This window comes from Taeniopygia guttata, chromosome 3 (assembly GCF_048771995.1).
Source record: "Taeniopygia guttata chromosome 3, bTaeGut7.mat, whole genome shotgun sequence".
NCBI classification, from domain to species: Eukaryota; Metazoa; Chordata; class Aves; order Passeriformes; family Estrildidae; genus Taeniopygia; species Taeniopygia guttata.
The window spans coordinates 412,502-425,854 of record NC_133027.1 but is presented as its reverse complement, the minus strand read 5'-3'; the positions used below and the strand labels follow the sequence as shown (position 1 = coordinate 425,854).

At 68.7% G+C, this 13,353-nt stretch overlaps 3 protein-coding genes across 6 annotated transcripts; 1 reads left to right on the top strand and 2 right to left on the bottom strand.

Moving 5' to 3' along the window:
• Window positions 1–71: 71 nt before the first annotated feature.
• Window positions 72–3,730, bottom strand: PREB (prolactin regulatory element binding). 2 transcript variants are annotated; one of them, XM_030269807.4, is made up of 9 exons: window positions 3,546–3,730; window positions 3,182–3,374; window positions 1,935–2,158; window positions 1,526–1,606; window positions 1,327–1,454; window positions 915–1,088; window positions 774–846; window positions 543–702; window positions 72–452 (listed from the first exon to the last, which is right to left on the bottom strand). In XM_030269807.4, the coding sequence occupies exons 1-9, from the start codon at window positions 3,678–3,680 to the stop codon at window positions 358–360; spliced, it is 1,263 nt and encodes a 420-aa protein (XP_030125667.3). In that variant the 5' UTR covers window positions 3,681–3,730; the 3' UTR covers window positions 72–357. The 2 variants fall into 2 exon arrangements, with proteins under 2 accessions (XP_030125667.3, XP_030125668.3); XM_030269808.4 differs by having other exon boundaries at window positions 1,327–1,451.
• A 418-nt stretch (window positions 3,731–4,148) lies between these two features.
• On the bottom strand, window positions 4,149–8,956 carry SLC5A6 (solute carrier family 5 member 6). 2 transcript variants are annotated; one of them, XM_072926197.1, is made up of 16 exons: window positions 8,815–8,956; window positions 7,619–8,076; window positions 7,386–7,451; window positions 7,256–7,307; window positions 7,111–7,178; window positions 6,863–7,017; window positions 6,544–6,684; window positions 6,328–6,457; window positions 6,174–6,262; window positions 5,989–6,101; window positions 5,842–5,909; window positions 5,396–5,482; window positions 5,100–5,281; window positions 4,914–5,017; window positions 4,727–4,848; window positions 4,149–4,619 (listed from the first exon to the last, which is right to left on the bottom strand). In XM_072926197.1, the coding sequence occupies exons 2-16, from the start codon at window positions 7,946–7,948 to the stop codon at window positions 4,470–4,472; spliced, it is 1,857 nt and encodes a 618-aa protein (XP_072782298.1). In that variant the 5' UTR covers window positions 7,949–8,076; window positions 8,815–8,956; the 3' UTR covers window positions 4,149–4,469. The 2 variants fall into 2 exon arrangements, with proteins under 2 accessions (XP_072782298.1, XP_030125672.4); XM_030269812.4 differs by lacking the exon at window positions 8,815–8,956 and having other exon boundaries at window positions 7,619–8,145.
• A 177-nt stretch (window positions 8,957–9,133) lies between these two features.
• Window positions 9,134–12,663, top strand: ATRAID (all-trans retinoic acid induced differentiation factor). Of its 2 annotated transcripts, XM_030262807.4 has the most exons (7): window positions 9,489–10,274; window positions 10,635–10,765; window positions 11,071–11,142; window positions 11,936–12,007; window positions 12,072–12,193; window positions 12,283–12,383; window positions 12,480–12,663. In XM_030262807.4, exons 1-7 carry the CDS (start codon window positions 9,504–9,506, stop codon window positions 12,582–12,584), a joined length of 1,374 nt encoding a protein of 457 aa, XP_030118667.4. In that variant the 5' UTR covers window positions 9,489–9,503; the 3' UTR covers window positions 12,585–12,663. The 2 variants fall into 2 exon arrangements, 1 of the variants encoding a protein (XP_030118667.4); XR_012054772.1 differs by lacking the exon at window positions 12,480–12,663 and having other exon boundaries at window positions 9,134–10,274; window positions 12,094–12,193; window positions 12,283–12,375.
• The last annotated feature ends 690 nt before the right edge of the window (window positions 12,664–13,353 follow it).

Here is a 13,353-nt window from a genome sequence, read left to right as displayed (position 1 = left end):
GCCCCGGTGCCACAGCCCGGCCCGGAGTGCGATGCCCCCAGCCCCGCTCCCCCAGCACACGGGGACAACGCTGCCTTCATGCTCCAGTTTAATGGCAGCAGCAGGGCGGGGGGCCAGCAGGACCCTCCTCTCCTCTCCTGGGGTGGGAGATGCCCCTGTCCCGGGGCCAGCCCCGCACCGCTGCCAGCACAGTCCCGCAGGGACGGCGCCCTGCGTGGCTCCCTGGACCCACATCTGCTCCCCGAGCGCCAGCGGGGACAGCGGGGCCAGGGCTGGTCCCTCGTGTCCTTCACAGTCTGTCTGGGGTAGGTGGAGGCTGGGGGGTCGCTCCTGGTGCCAGGGGGTCCCTCCGGGGGACTACAGGAAGCCTGGGAAGGCGAGCTGCAGCAGCAAGATGGTGACCACGATGAGCCCGGCACAGAGCAGCAGCAGCAGCCAGACGGGGAGGGAGCCTGTGGGACAGGGACGGGTGAGAGGCGGCTGCAGCCCCCCGTGCAGAGCAGGAGCAGAGCTCAGCCCCACGGGCAGCCCCCCGGACGTACGGCGGGTGGGCAGCAGGTGCAGTTTGCAGCGGCTGTCCACGGCCACGCTGAGCAGGGCGGCCTCGTGGCCCCCCAGCAGCTCCCGGCCCGGCCGGCTCTCGGGGACGAAGGCCACGTCCGTCACCACGATGCCGTGGGCCTCCTTCACATAGTACAGTCTCTGTGGGGACACAGGAGGTGAGGGCTGCTCGGGGGCCAGAGGGGCTGCCCCACAGCCCTGCCCCAGCTCACCTGCAGTGAGAAGGCAATGTGGATGGCCACGGAGCCGGTGACCGTGCCCAGCCCCAGGAAGGTGCCCGAATCACTGCGGGGGGAGGGTAGTGAGTGGGGGCTGCCACGGCCCCCACCCCGTACCCACTGGCCCTGGGCTACCTGATGGAGAGGCAGGAGACCACCTCGGAGCCGCAGGGCCGCGTCAGCAGCGGCAGGAAGCTCTTCCCATCCCACTTGGTCAGGTAGCAGGGCGGGGGGCGGCGCTCCCGCTTGTGGGGCACCTGCACCGTGTAGAGCCGCAGAGCCCCAGCACTGCCCTCCACGGCCCCGAACCTGCCGCGGGGGAGAGTGGCACAGGGGGAGGATGGGGCACGTGGGATGCAGCCCCTCACCACCACCACTCTCCCAGCCCAAACCCGGCCCCAGCCCCCTCCCATGCATACAGCTGTCAACAGAGCCCGGATCTTTTCCCACAGACCCCACAGGAAGAGTGACGGGGCAGGGGTGGCCCATTGCCCACCCCAGTGGCCCCTGCCCACGCCCTGCCCCGTGCCCCAGCCCCAGCCCTCACCGGCAGGCCTGGTAGCGATAGGCCTTGTCGGGGATGCCAGGCAGGTTCTCGTGCCAGCGCAGCCCTGTCACCAGCTGGTCCTGCTGCCACACGCAGCACTGGAAGTCCCTCCCTGCCGTCACCACCTGCTGCACACAGCATAGGGGTCTGAGGCCCTCTCCAGCAGAGCCAGGGAACTGGGGAGCCACCCAACACCCACCTTGTTGTCAGGGCCCAGCGCGATGTCCTCGATTTCCCCGTTGTGGGCTCTGAACTCCAACGTCTTCTTCATGCTGGGGAACTGCAGGGGCAGAGCTGGTGTGGGCGCTGGGCAGGGCTGGGCCCTGCCACGGTCCCAGGCAGGTGTGGGGGGCAGCGTTAGGTGGGGGGCAGCAGGTCCTGCCCATCCGGCCGCCGCTCCTCTGTGTCTGTCCCAGCTCCCCCTGCCCGCTCTGGTCTCCGTGCCCACCCTGGCTCCTCCATGCCTGCTCTTCCACCCATTGTGTGTGCCCACGCACATTCCCCCACGTCCCCCCAGCTCCCCGTGCCTGCCCTGGCTCCCCACGCTCCCCGGTGCCCCCCGGCCCTGCCGCCCACCCGCCCCGTGTCCCGCCGCCCGCCGTGCCCACCTCCCAGAGGCGCAGGAAGCCGTCGGCCCCGCCGGTGGCGAGCAGGGCTCCGTCGGCGCTGAAGCGCACAGCCTTCTGCAGGGCGTCGGGGCTGAAGTCGGTGCGGACGCGCTGCAGGCTCTCCACCCGCACCTCGCGGGCCCGGCCCTGCGCGCCGCCCGCGGCCCCGCCGCTGGCACCGCCGCTGGCACCGCGCCGCCGCCGCGCGCCCCGCTCCCCGCTGCCTGCACGGGACGCGGCTGGCACGGGGCTCCGGGGCGCTGCCCTCCCCGCAGCACCCCGCAGCCCCACGGCTCCCCACAGCCTGCCCCACAGCACCCACGCCTGGCACGGGACGGCCCGGGACAGGTACGAGGTGGTGGGGGGGCTTCCATCCCCAGAGCTCCACACAGCACCCAGGACAGGCACCGGAGGGGCCCAGGGGGTTCCAGGACAGTGACCAAACCCCAAAGCTCCACCAGGACAGGCACTGGAGGGGCCCAGGGGGTTCCAGGACAGTGACCAAACCCCAAAGCTCCACCAGGACAGGCACCGGGAGGGCCCAGGGGGTTCCAGGACAGTCACCAAACCCCAAAGCTCCACCAGGACAGGCACCGGAGGGGCCCAGGGGCCTCCAGGACAGTCACCAAACCCCAAAGCTCCCCACAGCACCCAGGACAGGCACTGAGGGCAGGTCCCTGACAGTGATGGAGGGCTTCAGTGCAATGCCCATCCTCAAGTCAGCCCACAGACCCTCAGCTGCCCTTCACTCCCTGCCCTCCAGCACCCAGGGCAGGCACAGGGAAGATCCAGGGTGGGCGTGGGAGGTCCACAGCTGTACCCCTGCCCCAAAGCACCCCACAGCCCCCCACACTTTGGCCAAGGCATCCGGGGGTGGGGGGCACAGGGGAGCCCCAGGGCAGTGTCTCATCCCCAGTGCTCGCCATGGTACCCAAGGCAAGCAGAGAGAAGGTTCAGGACAGGCAGGCAGGGGTTCAAGGCAGTGGCCCATCCCCAAGTCACCCCACAGACCCCCACATCCTGCCCCATGGCACCCAAGGCAGGCAAGGGGAGGGCATTCAGGGCAGGCACAGAGGAGCTCCAGGGTGGGCACGGGGTCGTTCACCGAATGCCTTATCTCCACAACACCCTTCAGCCCTCCCCGCAGCATCCCGGGCAGGCGGGAGGGGCACTCCGGGCCACCCCCAAAGCACAGCACAGCCCCGGGGCAGGCGCCCCGCACCGGGTGCGGTGAAGCGGTGTCTCACCGTCCTTGCCGGCGGTGCCCGGCGCCTCGGGCTCCTGCAGGCTGAAGCGCAGGATGTGGCAGCTGTTGTCCTGCCCGGCGGCGATGACGTCCCCGGCCAGGGCCATGGTCATGGTGGCGCGGGTCTCGGTGTCGTGGCAGTGCAGCAGCGAGGCGCTGAGCCGGCCCCCGATCTGCTCCAGCTGCAGGAAGTGCTGCGGCGGGAGGGCGGCGGTCACGGGCCCGCCGCGGGGCTCCCGGGACACCGGCACCCGCAGCCCCCTCCGGGCCCGCCGCGTCCGAGCCGCTCCGGCGCTCCCGGGCCTTCCGCCCCCGCAGCCCCCGCGCCCCGCTCGCCCCGCGGCCCGGTCCCCGCTGCCCCGCACCACGCCATTGCGGATGCCGGTCTTGGCGGCGCCTCCGCCGCCGGCGGTGATGGCGAGCGGCCGCCGCGGGTGCAGGCGGACGGTGTAGAGCGGGAACGGCGCCCGGTACAGCTCGGCGGGACGCCGGGGCGCCATTACACCGGCGTGACGTCAGCCGCGTCACGGCTCGTCACCGGCGGGGGGGTGTGGCGGGGGGGGTGTGGCGGGCGGGCGGCGCGCGGAACGCGGCGGGCGGCGCGCGGAACGCGGCGGGCGGCGCGCGGAACGCGGCGGGCGGCGCGCGGAACGCGGCGGGCGGCGCGCGGAACGCGGCGGGCGGCGCGCGGAACGCGGACACGTGGGCCGGGGCCACCGGAGCCACCGGGGCCAGCCCGGCGCTTGCGGGGGAAAGGACCGGGAGCTCCCGGGGTCCTCGGCCCCACGTGGGACACCGGGGCCAGCCCGGTGCTTGAGGAGACGGCGGTCCTGTGGCTCCGTGGGGACCCCACCTGAAAAATGGGGCACCCCACTCGCAGCCTGGGGTGACAGGGGTTCCGTGCCCCTCCGGGGAGCAGCAGGGACAGCCCGGTACAGCGGGGCTGTTCCTTGGGACCCTCCGACACCTGTGCTCCAGAACCATTTATTGGGGGGACACCAAACACAGAGACAGGTGACAGGGGTGGCGGGGGCACCCTGAGGGGTCCGGGCAGCCTCCAGCCCTGGAGCGGTGTGTAAGGCACATGGCTGGGCCGGGGGTACCAGACAATGTCCCAGCCTGGAGAGGGGGGCACTGCTCCAACACCCCCCAACCGTGGTCCCAGAGCCCCCTGGAGGGGCAGCCCACCAGTGTCCCGCCTGTTCTTTGGCTCATCCCGTCTGTGGATGCCACACCAGGGCTTGAACCCCCTGAGCAGGGGGGTGGCCATGACCCCCATGGTGGGGGCATCAGAAGGAGGTTTCCTGCACGGCGTAGATGGGGGCAGCAGCACTGCGGATGTACCCGTGTCCCTCCCCCCCCTGCCAGTCGGGGCCAGGGGGGGACAGGCCATTGGGCACCCCATGGCTCTTCTCCGTGGTGTCCGCATGGCCGGGGGCCTGTGGGGACAGAGCGGGGAGCAGGGAAGGCACAGAGGATGCAGCAGGGGCAGAGGGGTACCCTCCGCGTCCCCCTCCCCCCGCGGTGCTGGGAGTCCGTCCCTCACCTGGGCAGGGTCGCCTCCCCCGCAGCAGAGCCACCGCCGGATTTTGGGGGGCAGGCAGCAGAGCAGCCATGGCAGCACCGGGGAGATGGTGCGGGGGTCCAGGGCCGCTGCCGGCGTGGGGCCTGGGGGTGTGGGGCCATTAGTGGGGCAGGGGCAGCACGGCGGCCCCCCGCCACCCCACACTCACCGGTGAGCAGGCTGACCAGGACCCCCACCAGGACGACAGTGGTGGAGTTGTGGGCACTGTACCACATGTAGGACAGGCTGTAGAAGCGCTGCAGCCCCGTGGGGCTGGGGGACACGGGGTCAGGAGGTGGTGAAGCAGCACCTCCCCACCCTGCACACCCAGTCCCCGAGGCCCCATCCCACCCACCTCGGAGGTGCTGATGTGGGGGGCAGCAGCGTGGTAGCCAGGACAGTGCTGAGGTTGCCCACGGTGGGGAGTGTTGTGCTGTTGACTGGGGGGACCCCCTTGGCCCCCCAGCTTTGCAGGAAGCTGCCAATGCCTATCCAGAAGGCCATGGCCAGTCCGGCCAGCAGCCCCACGATGGCTCCCTGTGACAGGGCACAAAGAAGGGCACTGGCCCCCGTGCGGACTCAGGGTGCCCCACACCTCCCCACACACCCGCACGGGGCTGGGGGACGCTGGCTGGGCCAGGGGACACTCACCGTGGGGTTGGCGCAGGGGAAGAACATGCCGAGGCAGAAGAGCCCCAGGAGCGGGCCCCCCACCATGCCGAAGATGCTGATGGCCGCCTGTGGGGACACGGCCTTCAGCACCAGCCCCACACCCCTGGGGTGCCACAGCTGAGGTCACTCACCCCATCTGGGGTGCCACAGCCGGGTCACTCACCCCACCCGGGGTGCCACAGCCGGGTCACTCACCCATCCGGGGTGCCACAGCCGGGTCACTCACCCCATCCGGGGTGCCACAGCTGGGTCACTCACCCCATCTGGGGTGCCACAGCCGGGTCACTCACCCCATCTGGGGTGCCACAGCTGGGTCACTCACCCCATCCGGGGTGCCACAGCCGGGTCACTCACCCATCCAGGGTGCCACAGCCGGGTCACTCACCCCATCCGGGGTGCCAGGGCTGCTGCAGCCCCGTGCCTACCTGCAGCACAGGTCCCAGCATGGAGGACACGTACGCCATCCCCAGGCACAGCAGCCCATAACCGAGAGCTGGGGAGGGGAATGGGGAGTCATGGTAGTGCTGGGGACCCCCACCATGCCAGCCCCTGGCCACCCCCCATCCACTGACCCAGCAGCTTGGAGAGCAGCGTGGCCCGCGACTCCGACAGCCCCGGGAAGTGCGGCCGCACCAGGTCCTCCATGGTCACCGTGGCCAGCGAGTTGAAGGCGGAGGAGATGGTGCTGGGGAGGAGAGGGAGCAGGAGGGGGCTCGGCCAGGACACCTGAGCCACCTCCCCAGGGCAGCCCACTCACCTGAGGGCCCCACTGAAGAGGCAGGCGACAAAGAGCCCGGGCAGCCCCGGCAGGTCCTGCAGCACGTCCATCACGAAGAACAGCACCAGCTGCGGCAGGAGGTCAGTGCAGGGCTTGGGTTGGGAACAGGGAACGGGAGGGGCTCTAAACCCACCTGGTCAGAGGAGGCAGGGCGCCGGCTGGGCGCCAGTGGGTGCTCCAGGTTGTAGACGAACATGACGAGGCCGATGAGGCAGCTGAGGCAGAGCACAATCTGCTGGCAGGGGAACACGGCGTAGCAGGAGCTGCGGGCGCCGTGGGGCCGTCAGACACGGGCAGTGGCTGGGGGCCCATCCCGGCTGCGGGGACCCCCAGTCCCAGCCCCACTCACAGCTTGGCCTCCCGCTCGCTGCGGGCGCAGAGGTAGCGCTGCACCTGCGCCTGGTTCACCCCGTACAGCGACAGCATCATGAAGATCCCGCCCACGGACAGCGACCAGAAGGTGTGACGTTCCAGGGGGTTGGGGTCCAGGCTGCGGGGAGGACCGGGGGGGGGGGTCATGGTGATGGGTCTTCACTGGCACCCCATACCCCGTGGGAAAGAGGATAACAGGGATGGACCACACCACCGCTCCAGGGTCCCTTTCCCCCACCCCGGGCTGCCCCAGGTGTCCCCAGAGCACGACAGGGGTGTCCCAGGAGATGACTCACTCAATGCCGGCGATCTTGCCCTCCTGCTCAGCCACACGCCAGACATGGGCCATGCCCCCCACCCGCCATGCGCCCACCACGATGACGGCAACCTGCCCCGCCAGCATCACTAGCGTCTGGAACACATCTGTCCAGATGACGGCCTTCAGGCCACCCTGATGGGGACACACGGTGCCCGTCACCACAGGATGACAGTGCTCACCCTGGCTCGGCAGGGGCACAGGGCACCTGCGGCAGCAGGGACTCACCAGCGTGGTGTAGAGTGTGCAGACCAGCCCCATGGTCAGCACCGCGCTCCAGAGGTCAAAGCCCGTCACTGGAAGTGGCAGAGGACATTAATGGGGTGAGGGGTGGCAGCCCCCGGGCACGGCCCCACAGTTGCCCTCATCATACCTGCGTTGAGGGCCAGCGCAGGCGCGTAGAGCACCACCCCCATGTAGATGACCTGCGGGGAGGGAGAGCAGTGCTGAGCCACGCCCAATGCCCCAGACTCCGCAGCCCCCACAGCCCCGGCTCCACTCACCATTTGGAAGATGAAGGTGATGGTGCCGAAGACCCGCACTGTCTTGTTGAAGCGCAGCTCCAGGTACTGAGAGGAGAGAGGTCAGAGCACCCGACTGCAGGGTGCTCTGTGCTCCCCACAGTCCCCTGCCCTGCCCGTGTCCCCTCTGCCTGCCCTGTGTCCCCTCTGCCCTCCCCATATCCCCTCTGCTCTCCCCGTGTCCCCTCTGTCCCCCCCGTGTCCCCCCTGCTCACCTCATAGGTGCTGGTGATGTGCAGACGGTAGAAGACAGGGATGAAGATGTGCGCCGGGATGAGCAGCCCCAGGAAATAGGAGCAGCCGAGGAACCAGTACTCGGTGCCAAAGCGAAAGATCTCAGCTGGCACGCCCAGGATGGCCACAGCTGACTGGAAGGAGGCCAGCAGGGACAGGGCGACGGGCAGGCAGCCCATGTCACGGTTGGCTAGCAGGAACTCCTGCACCGTGCGCTGCCGGTCGCCGCTCAGGGCGTAGAAGAGCCCGATGGCGGAGGACAGCACCAGCAGCAGCGCGAAGATGCTGTAGTCGATGGCCGTGAACTCCATGGTGAGCGCGTCCCTGCGCCGCCGCCCTGCCGCTGCCAGCGCTGCCCAGCCGCCCCCGCCCCGCCGGCCTCATGGGCGCACCTGAGCCCGGCAGCGCGTCCCGACCGGCACCGGCCTGGCCCTGGCAGCTGCGGGAGGGACGTGTCAGTGCTGCAGGGAACTTCGCTCGCTCTGTCTCAACCTCAAGGACCCAGAGTGGGGAAAGCGGCCGGTCCCTCCTCCTCCTTCTCCTCCTCCTCCCTCTGGGCCGGGCTTGGCCCCCCCTGGGCCACCCCACCTGCCCCGTTGAAGGAAACTGGAGAGTCTTCAAAGAGCACCAAGACAATGGCTGCAAAAACAGTCCCACCCTGGCCCCCCGCAGCACCGGCACCACCAGTCCCGGCAGAACTGGCCAAGCTCAACACAGCTGCCTCCGGTGCAGGACAGCCCCAGTCCCACCTGAGCCAAACCCAACACAACCACCCACGGAGCTGAACAGCCTTGAGCCTGCAGTGCTACTCCCACCTGAGCCAAACCCAACCCGGCCCAACCACCCCAGCATTGCACAGCCCCACCAAACCCGGCAGCACCAGTCCCACCAGCACCAAAGGCAACGCAGCCCAACCCCTCCAGCAGCCCACGGCTCTGTCAGAACTGCCCCCAGTGCACAGGAAGGGACAAAGGGGAGCTGGCAGCCTCAGGGTTCTGGGCACCAGCCAGGTGGAGCAGGCGCCTGAGCATCCACCGTCTCTGGCACCCTGACCCCACTGACGGGGATTGCCCAGAGCACCCCGTGCTCTGCCCCTGCCCTGGCTCCTGTGGAACAGGAGGGGACAGACTGCTGCCCCTGCTTGTCCCCACACCCAGAGGACTGCGACTGCATGCACCTGGGAGCAGCTGGTGCCACAAGGCTGTGGATACCCCCCTTGCAGGCCTGGGAGGGGGTGCAGGCTGTGGGGGACCCTCTGTTCTAGCAGGGCAGCGTTAGGGGCACAGGGAGGACAAGTCTGGACTGGGGGTGGCAGCCAGGGAGTGGCACAGTGCCCACCATGATCCCATCATGATCCCTGGAGGAATGCTTGCCTGGGAATGCTTGGCGGCATTAGGCTGAGCCCCTCCTGGCACCCCTGGCACAGCCTGCCTCGGCCTGCCTGCCACAGGGCCGGGGGCAGCTGAGCTGGCACACGGCTCTGCGGCAGCGGCAGCGCCAGCAGTGTCTGGGTGGGGAATGGGGTGAGAGGGCAGTGTCTCGTCTGCCACCGGCCCTGGCCTGTCCCTGACCAGGACAGGCTCCACGTGCAGCAGCTCATGGCCAGGGTCCAAGGTCACTCCCCACATTCCCCCATGCAGACTAAACATGGGAGGTCACACCGCGTCCCCAGCGGGCACACCACAGCCCCAGCCTCCTGGACGGCCCTGGCCCAAGGCTCCCGTGCCCCACAGACCCCCGGCGCCCCCGAGGCTCTGCTGCCTCCAGCGCTGCTGTCCCCGCACCCCATCACCTGCCGGTCACAAGCCCTGCTGGCCCAGTCACCGCACTGAGGGCCTGCTGCCCCCTCGCCCAGACGGTCCCGGAATGTGCCCCGCAGGACTCAGCAGCCCCGGGTGTCCCGCTCACCCCCGGGTGAGCCCGCCGCCCGTCCCCGCCGCGCTCAGCCTGCCCCGCTCCTCACGCTCCATCACGCCTTCCTGTCACCCGGGGATCGCGGGGACGCCGCTCCGGCCGCCGCTGTGCCCGGAGCCCTCATCCCGGGGCTCTCAGCGGCTCTACTCGCCTTCCCCGGTGTCCGCGGTGTCCCTAACACAGGGCTCTGCTCCCCGTCCCCGGTGTCGCCAGAGCCCCCATCCCGGGAGCCGCCCCCCCGGCCCCCGCTGCCCGCAGAGCGCCCGGTCCCGGCGGCGGGCGGCGGCGGTGACCTTGCCCCGGCGGCCCCGGTGCGACACTCACCGGCGGCGGCGGCACCACTGGCCCCATGTGCCGCCGCAGCCGGGGCGCGCCGGGATGACGCCGCGGGCAGGCGGGGCCGCTCCCGCCGCCGCTTCCGCGCGGCCGCCGCCGACGGCGTCACCGCGGGCCCCGCGCGGGGCTCCCGTCCCGGTCCCCGCCGCATCCCCGCCACCGGGCGGTCACCGCGCCCCGGTGCCCCCGCTGCGGGGTCCCTCCGCGGTTTGGGTCCAGAGGGCGCCCGGGCCGGGCCGGGGAGGGGGGAGAACGAACGGGCACGGAGCTGCCGCCGCCCGCTCGGGGCTCCGCCGTGGCTCGGGGATGCGCGGGGCCGGCGGGGCCGTGGGCGCGTTCGCGCTGCTGCTGCCGCTGCTGCTGCCCCGGGCCGCCCGCGGGGCCGCGGTGAGCAACGGGAACCGGGGTCGGGGTCACGGAAACGAGGGGAGGGCCGGAAACTGGGGGGCTCCGGTGGGCACGGGATGTCACGGATCAGAGGTGCCGAGAGGTCAGGGAGTGCCCGGAACGGGGTTGGGGGTCAGGGGGCGGTGAGTCCCCGATCGGGGATGTCCTGAGGTCGGGGGTGCCCGGCTTGGAGGTGCCCGGGCGTCAGGGAAGCCGTGGGTTTCCCTGAGGCCGAGGAGGTTGTCCTTTAACGGGGAGCGGCGGTAGCCGGGGCTCGGGTCACGCCCGGGGGTCGCGGGGTGCTCGGGAGATGGGGGTGCCCCTGTGCCGGCGCTGCCCATGGCCCTCCCACCTCCCCAGGTGTGCGGGCTCTGCCCGGGGCCGCCGCGGAACGGCTCCATCGTGGCCCGGTTCTGTGAGTCCCGGCACGACACCGAGAGCGACGGGCGCTGCTGCCGGGAGCGGGGCCCGACCCCAGGGCAGCTTCTGGGGTACGGGGGGCTCGGGGGAGAACGGGGATGCACAGGCTGGGGGTGAATCTGGGGTGCTGGGGCGTCGGGGGCCATGTGATGGGGGTGCTCGGGGGATGGAGGGTGCCAGGATGGGTTTTTGGGTTCACAGGGGTGTCAGAGGAGTGGCGGGGCTGGGGAATGCCGTGATGGAGCATCCTGGGTGGTGGTGGGGGGGAACCAGGTACAGACCGGGGCTGAGATGGGTGCTGGGGGTCACAAGAGCATCAGGGGAAAGTGTGGGGGACACACATGCTACTGTGTCCCCAACCACTGCTCCTTCCCAGGTTGGACCTGAGTAACTGCTCCCTGCACAGTGTTCCCCCGGGACTGGCCGAGGCCACCACTGCCATGGTCCTGTGAGTTCCCCCGGGCCCCCTCTGGCCCCTGCAAGGAGCTGGACTGGGCTGGGAGAGGGGGTTGGGGCAGGTTTGGTGGGACATTCCCATGGGCCCAGGCCAGCACAGCCATGCCCTGCTGGTCTCAGGGGAAGCGGCCACTCCCTGCCCTCGTGGCTGTCAGTCCACAGGGTCTGACCAAACAGAAACCACCCCCATTTTCAAACGGGGAGCCCTGGGACCTGTCTGTGCCAGCAGCCTCACCCCTGTGCCCAGCAAGAACATGGGACAAATCCTTCTGGAGCTCTGTCACGGTGCACATTGTCACAGGACAGCCCTCCAGTGGGGGCCTGTGCTGGCACGTGAGAGATGAGCCACATGGTCACATCTTGGCTTTTGGCACAGTCTCACATAGTGTCCTCATCCCCAGGCTGGAGGGACAGGAGCCAGGGAGGTGCCACGTCCAGGGCACTGGCAGGGCTCAGAGCTCAGTGTCCAAATGTAGCCCAGTGAGCCGTGGTGGCCCTCAGGGCACCGTGACACCTCAGCTCGTCAATGTTTTTGTTAATGAACAAGTGGTCCCTCACCGTGACACCTCAGCTCATCAGGGTTTTTGTTAATGACCAAGCGGTCCCTCAGCAGCTCTGCAGAGACCTTTGAGCCCCGGCTGTAGGGCTGCACTGCCAGGGCCTCGGGTGGGCAGGGGGGGTTGGAGGTGCTTGGAAACCACCTGAGTTCAGTGAGGTGCTGGGGGTACCCCGGTGCTCGCCAGGCCGGGGGTGCCGGATGGGACTGAAGGTCCGTGTGCTCGCAGGGACTTGACTGAGAACCCGCTGACAGCTCTCCCCAGTGGTTCCTTCCTGGGCTTCATCCACCTGCAGAGCCTGTGAGTGCTGGGGGTGTCAGGGGCTGGGGGTCACTGCGGTGCCGGTGCTGAGCTCTGCCCCCAGCGCGGTGCCGCTGACGCTGCAGTGCCCAGGCGGGAGGGACGCCTGGCAGAACGTGACGGTGGACAGGAGCAGCCGGCTGTGCCAGGGACAGAGGAACCCCTGCAACAGCTCTGTGGAACTCGGTATGGTGGGGGACTGTGGCCCTGGCGGGGGGTGCATGGGGCTGGCAGGGGCTGGCCTTGGCCCCTGATCCCCTGCTCTGCTCTGCCAGCCTGGCCATGTCCTGAAAACTCAGTGTGTGCCCCTGACGGCCCCGGCCTCATCCAGTGCCTCTGTGACAGTCCCTTCCATGGCTACAAGTGCCTGCGTGAGGTGAGTGCCTGCGGGACTGAGCCTCTCTCTGGCTGGGCCCCGGCCGGAGCAGCGGGGGCTGCAGGGAGCGGTGATGCTCACTCTGGTTCTGGGCAGGGCCCGTTCCCGATGCTTCTCTTTGGAGGAATCCTGGGCACTGTCACCGTGTCCCTGTCCCTGCTGCTGTGGGGCACCCAGCGGAGGAAGGCCAAGACCCCCTGAGCAGGGCAGGGGGCTGTGCCTGGGCTGGAAGCTCTGTGGCCAGGGAGGCTCTCAGGATCAATAAAGCTGCAGGTCCTCACTGTGTGTCCGTCTGCTTCCTTCCCAGGGGAAGGCTGTGTGTGTGGTGGAACCCACGGGAGGGGGGCATGCAAATTCCCACTGTAACACATACATGTTATAACATCGGTGTTTTGCAAATATTAAAATGGATTTATATATGTAGTTCAAAGTAACTTTGCTATATAGTTATGTTCTTAGTTAAGCTTAGACATGGTAGGGAAATAGCTGATATCAGTGTGCTTGTGTTAAAACGCCTGCTTGGATGGGATAACATCCAGTGAACACGGGATGAGAACACCCGTTACAGATCTGCCAACGATCAGCACTCACTGTCTGAAGGCAGTGTGGACCAAGGCCCAAACTGGAAGTGATAAAGAGAAGGAGCCAAAACCATGGCTGAGAAACACACATGCTCTAAAAAAGTGGACCCAAGGAAGGGTCGTGTAAAATAGTTTCTGGAAAATGTAAACTAGTTTCTGGATATGCATAAGGGTCTATGAACATGGCACAGGCTGATGTAAGGAAAAAGGCATCCCGGAAGGTGAAGGTGTGGTCTTGGCGGAGTGCCAGGATCCACTCGGCCGTAATAAACTTTGCTTTATGGTAAGTGTATCGTCCTTGGTTAAACGTTAACAATTTTCACAGGAGAGCGAACGTGTTTTTCACAGCAACCCTCACGGCGTCTGACCGGGAGGCGGGCCAGCTCCGA

Bases quoted from the DNA above. Each gene is read 5' to 3' on its own strand.
- PREB (XM_030269807.4), bottom strand. From the start codon at position 3,680: ATGGCGCCCCGGCGTCCCGCCGAGCTGTACCGGGCGCCGTTCCCGCTC. The intron at 2,159-3,181 runs GTGAGACACCGC...CGTCCCGTGCAG, and splicing joins GGGCACCGCCGGCAAGGACG to GCAGCGGGGAGCGGGGCGCG. The intron at 703-773 runs GTGAGCTGGGGC...GTGTCCCCACAG, and splicing joins ACATTGCCTTCTCACTGCAG to AGACTGTACTATGTGAAGGA.
- SLC5A6 (XM_072926197.1), bottom strand. From the start codon at position 7,948: ATGGAGTTCACGGCCATCGACTACAGCATCTTCGCGCTGCTGCTGGTG. The intron at 7,308-7,385 runs GTGAGTGGAGCC...CCCTCCCCGCAG, and splicing joins TCACCTTCATCTTCCAAATG to GTCATCTACATGGGGGTGGT. The intron at 6,263-6,327 runs GTGGGTTTAGAG...CTCCTGCCGCAG, and splicing joins GCCCTGCCTCCTCTGACCAG to CTGGTGCTGTTCTTCGTGAT.
- ATRAID (XM_030262807.4), top strand. From the start codon at position 9,504: ATGTGCCCCGCAGGACTCAGCAGCCCCGGGTGTCCCGCTCACCCCCGG. The intron at 10,275-10,634 runs GTGAGCAACGGG...CCACCTCCCCAG, and splicing joins GGGCCGCCCGCGGGGCCGCG to GTGTGCGGGCTCTGCCCGGG. The intron at 12,384-12,479 runs GTGAGTGCCTGC...GGTTCTGGGCAG, and splicing joins GCTACAAGTGCCTGCGTGAG to GGCCCGTTCCCGATGCTTCT.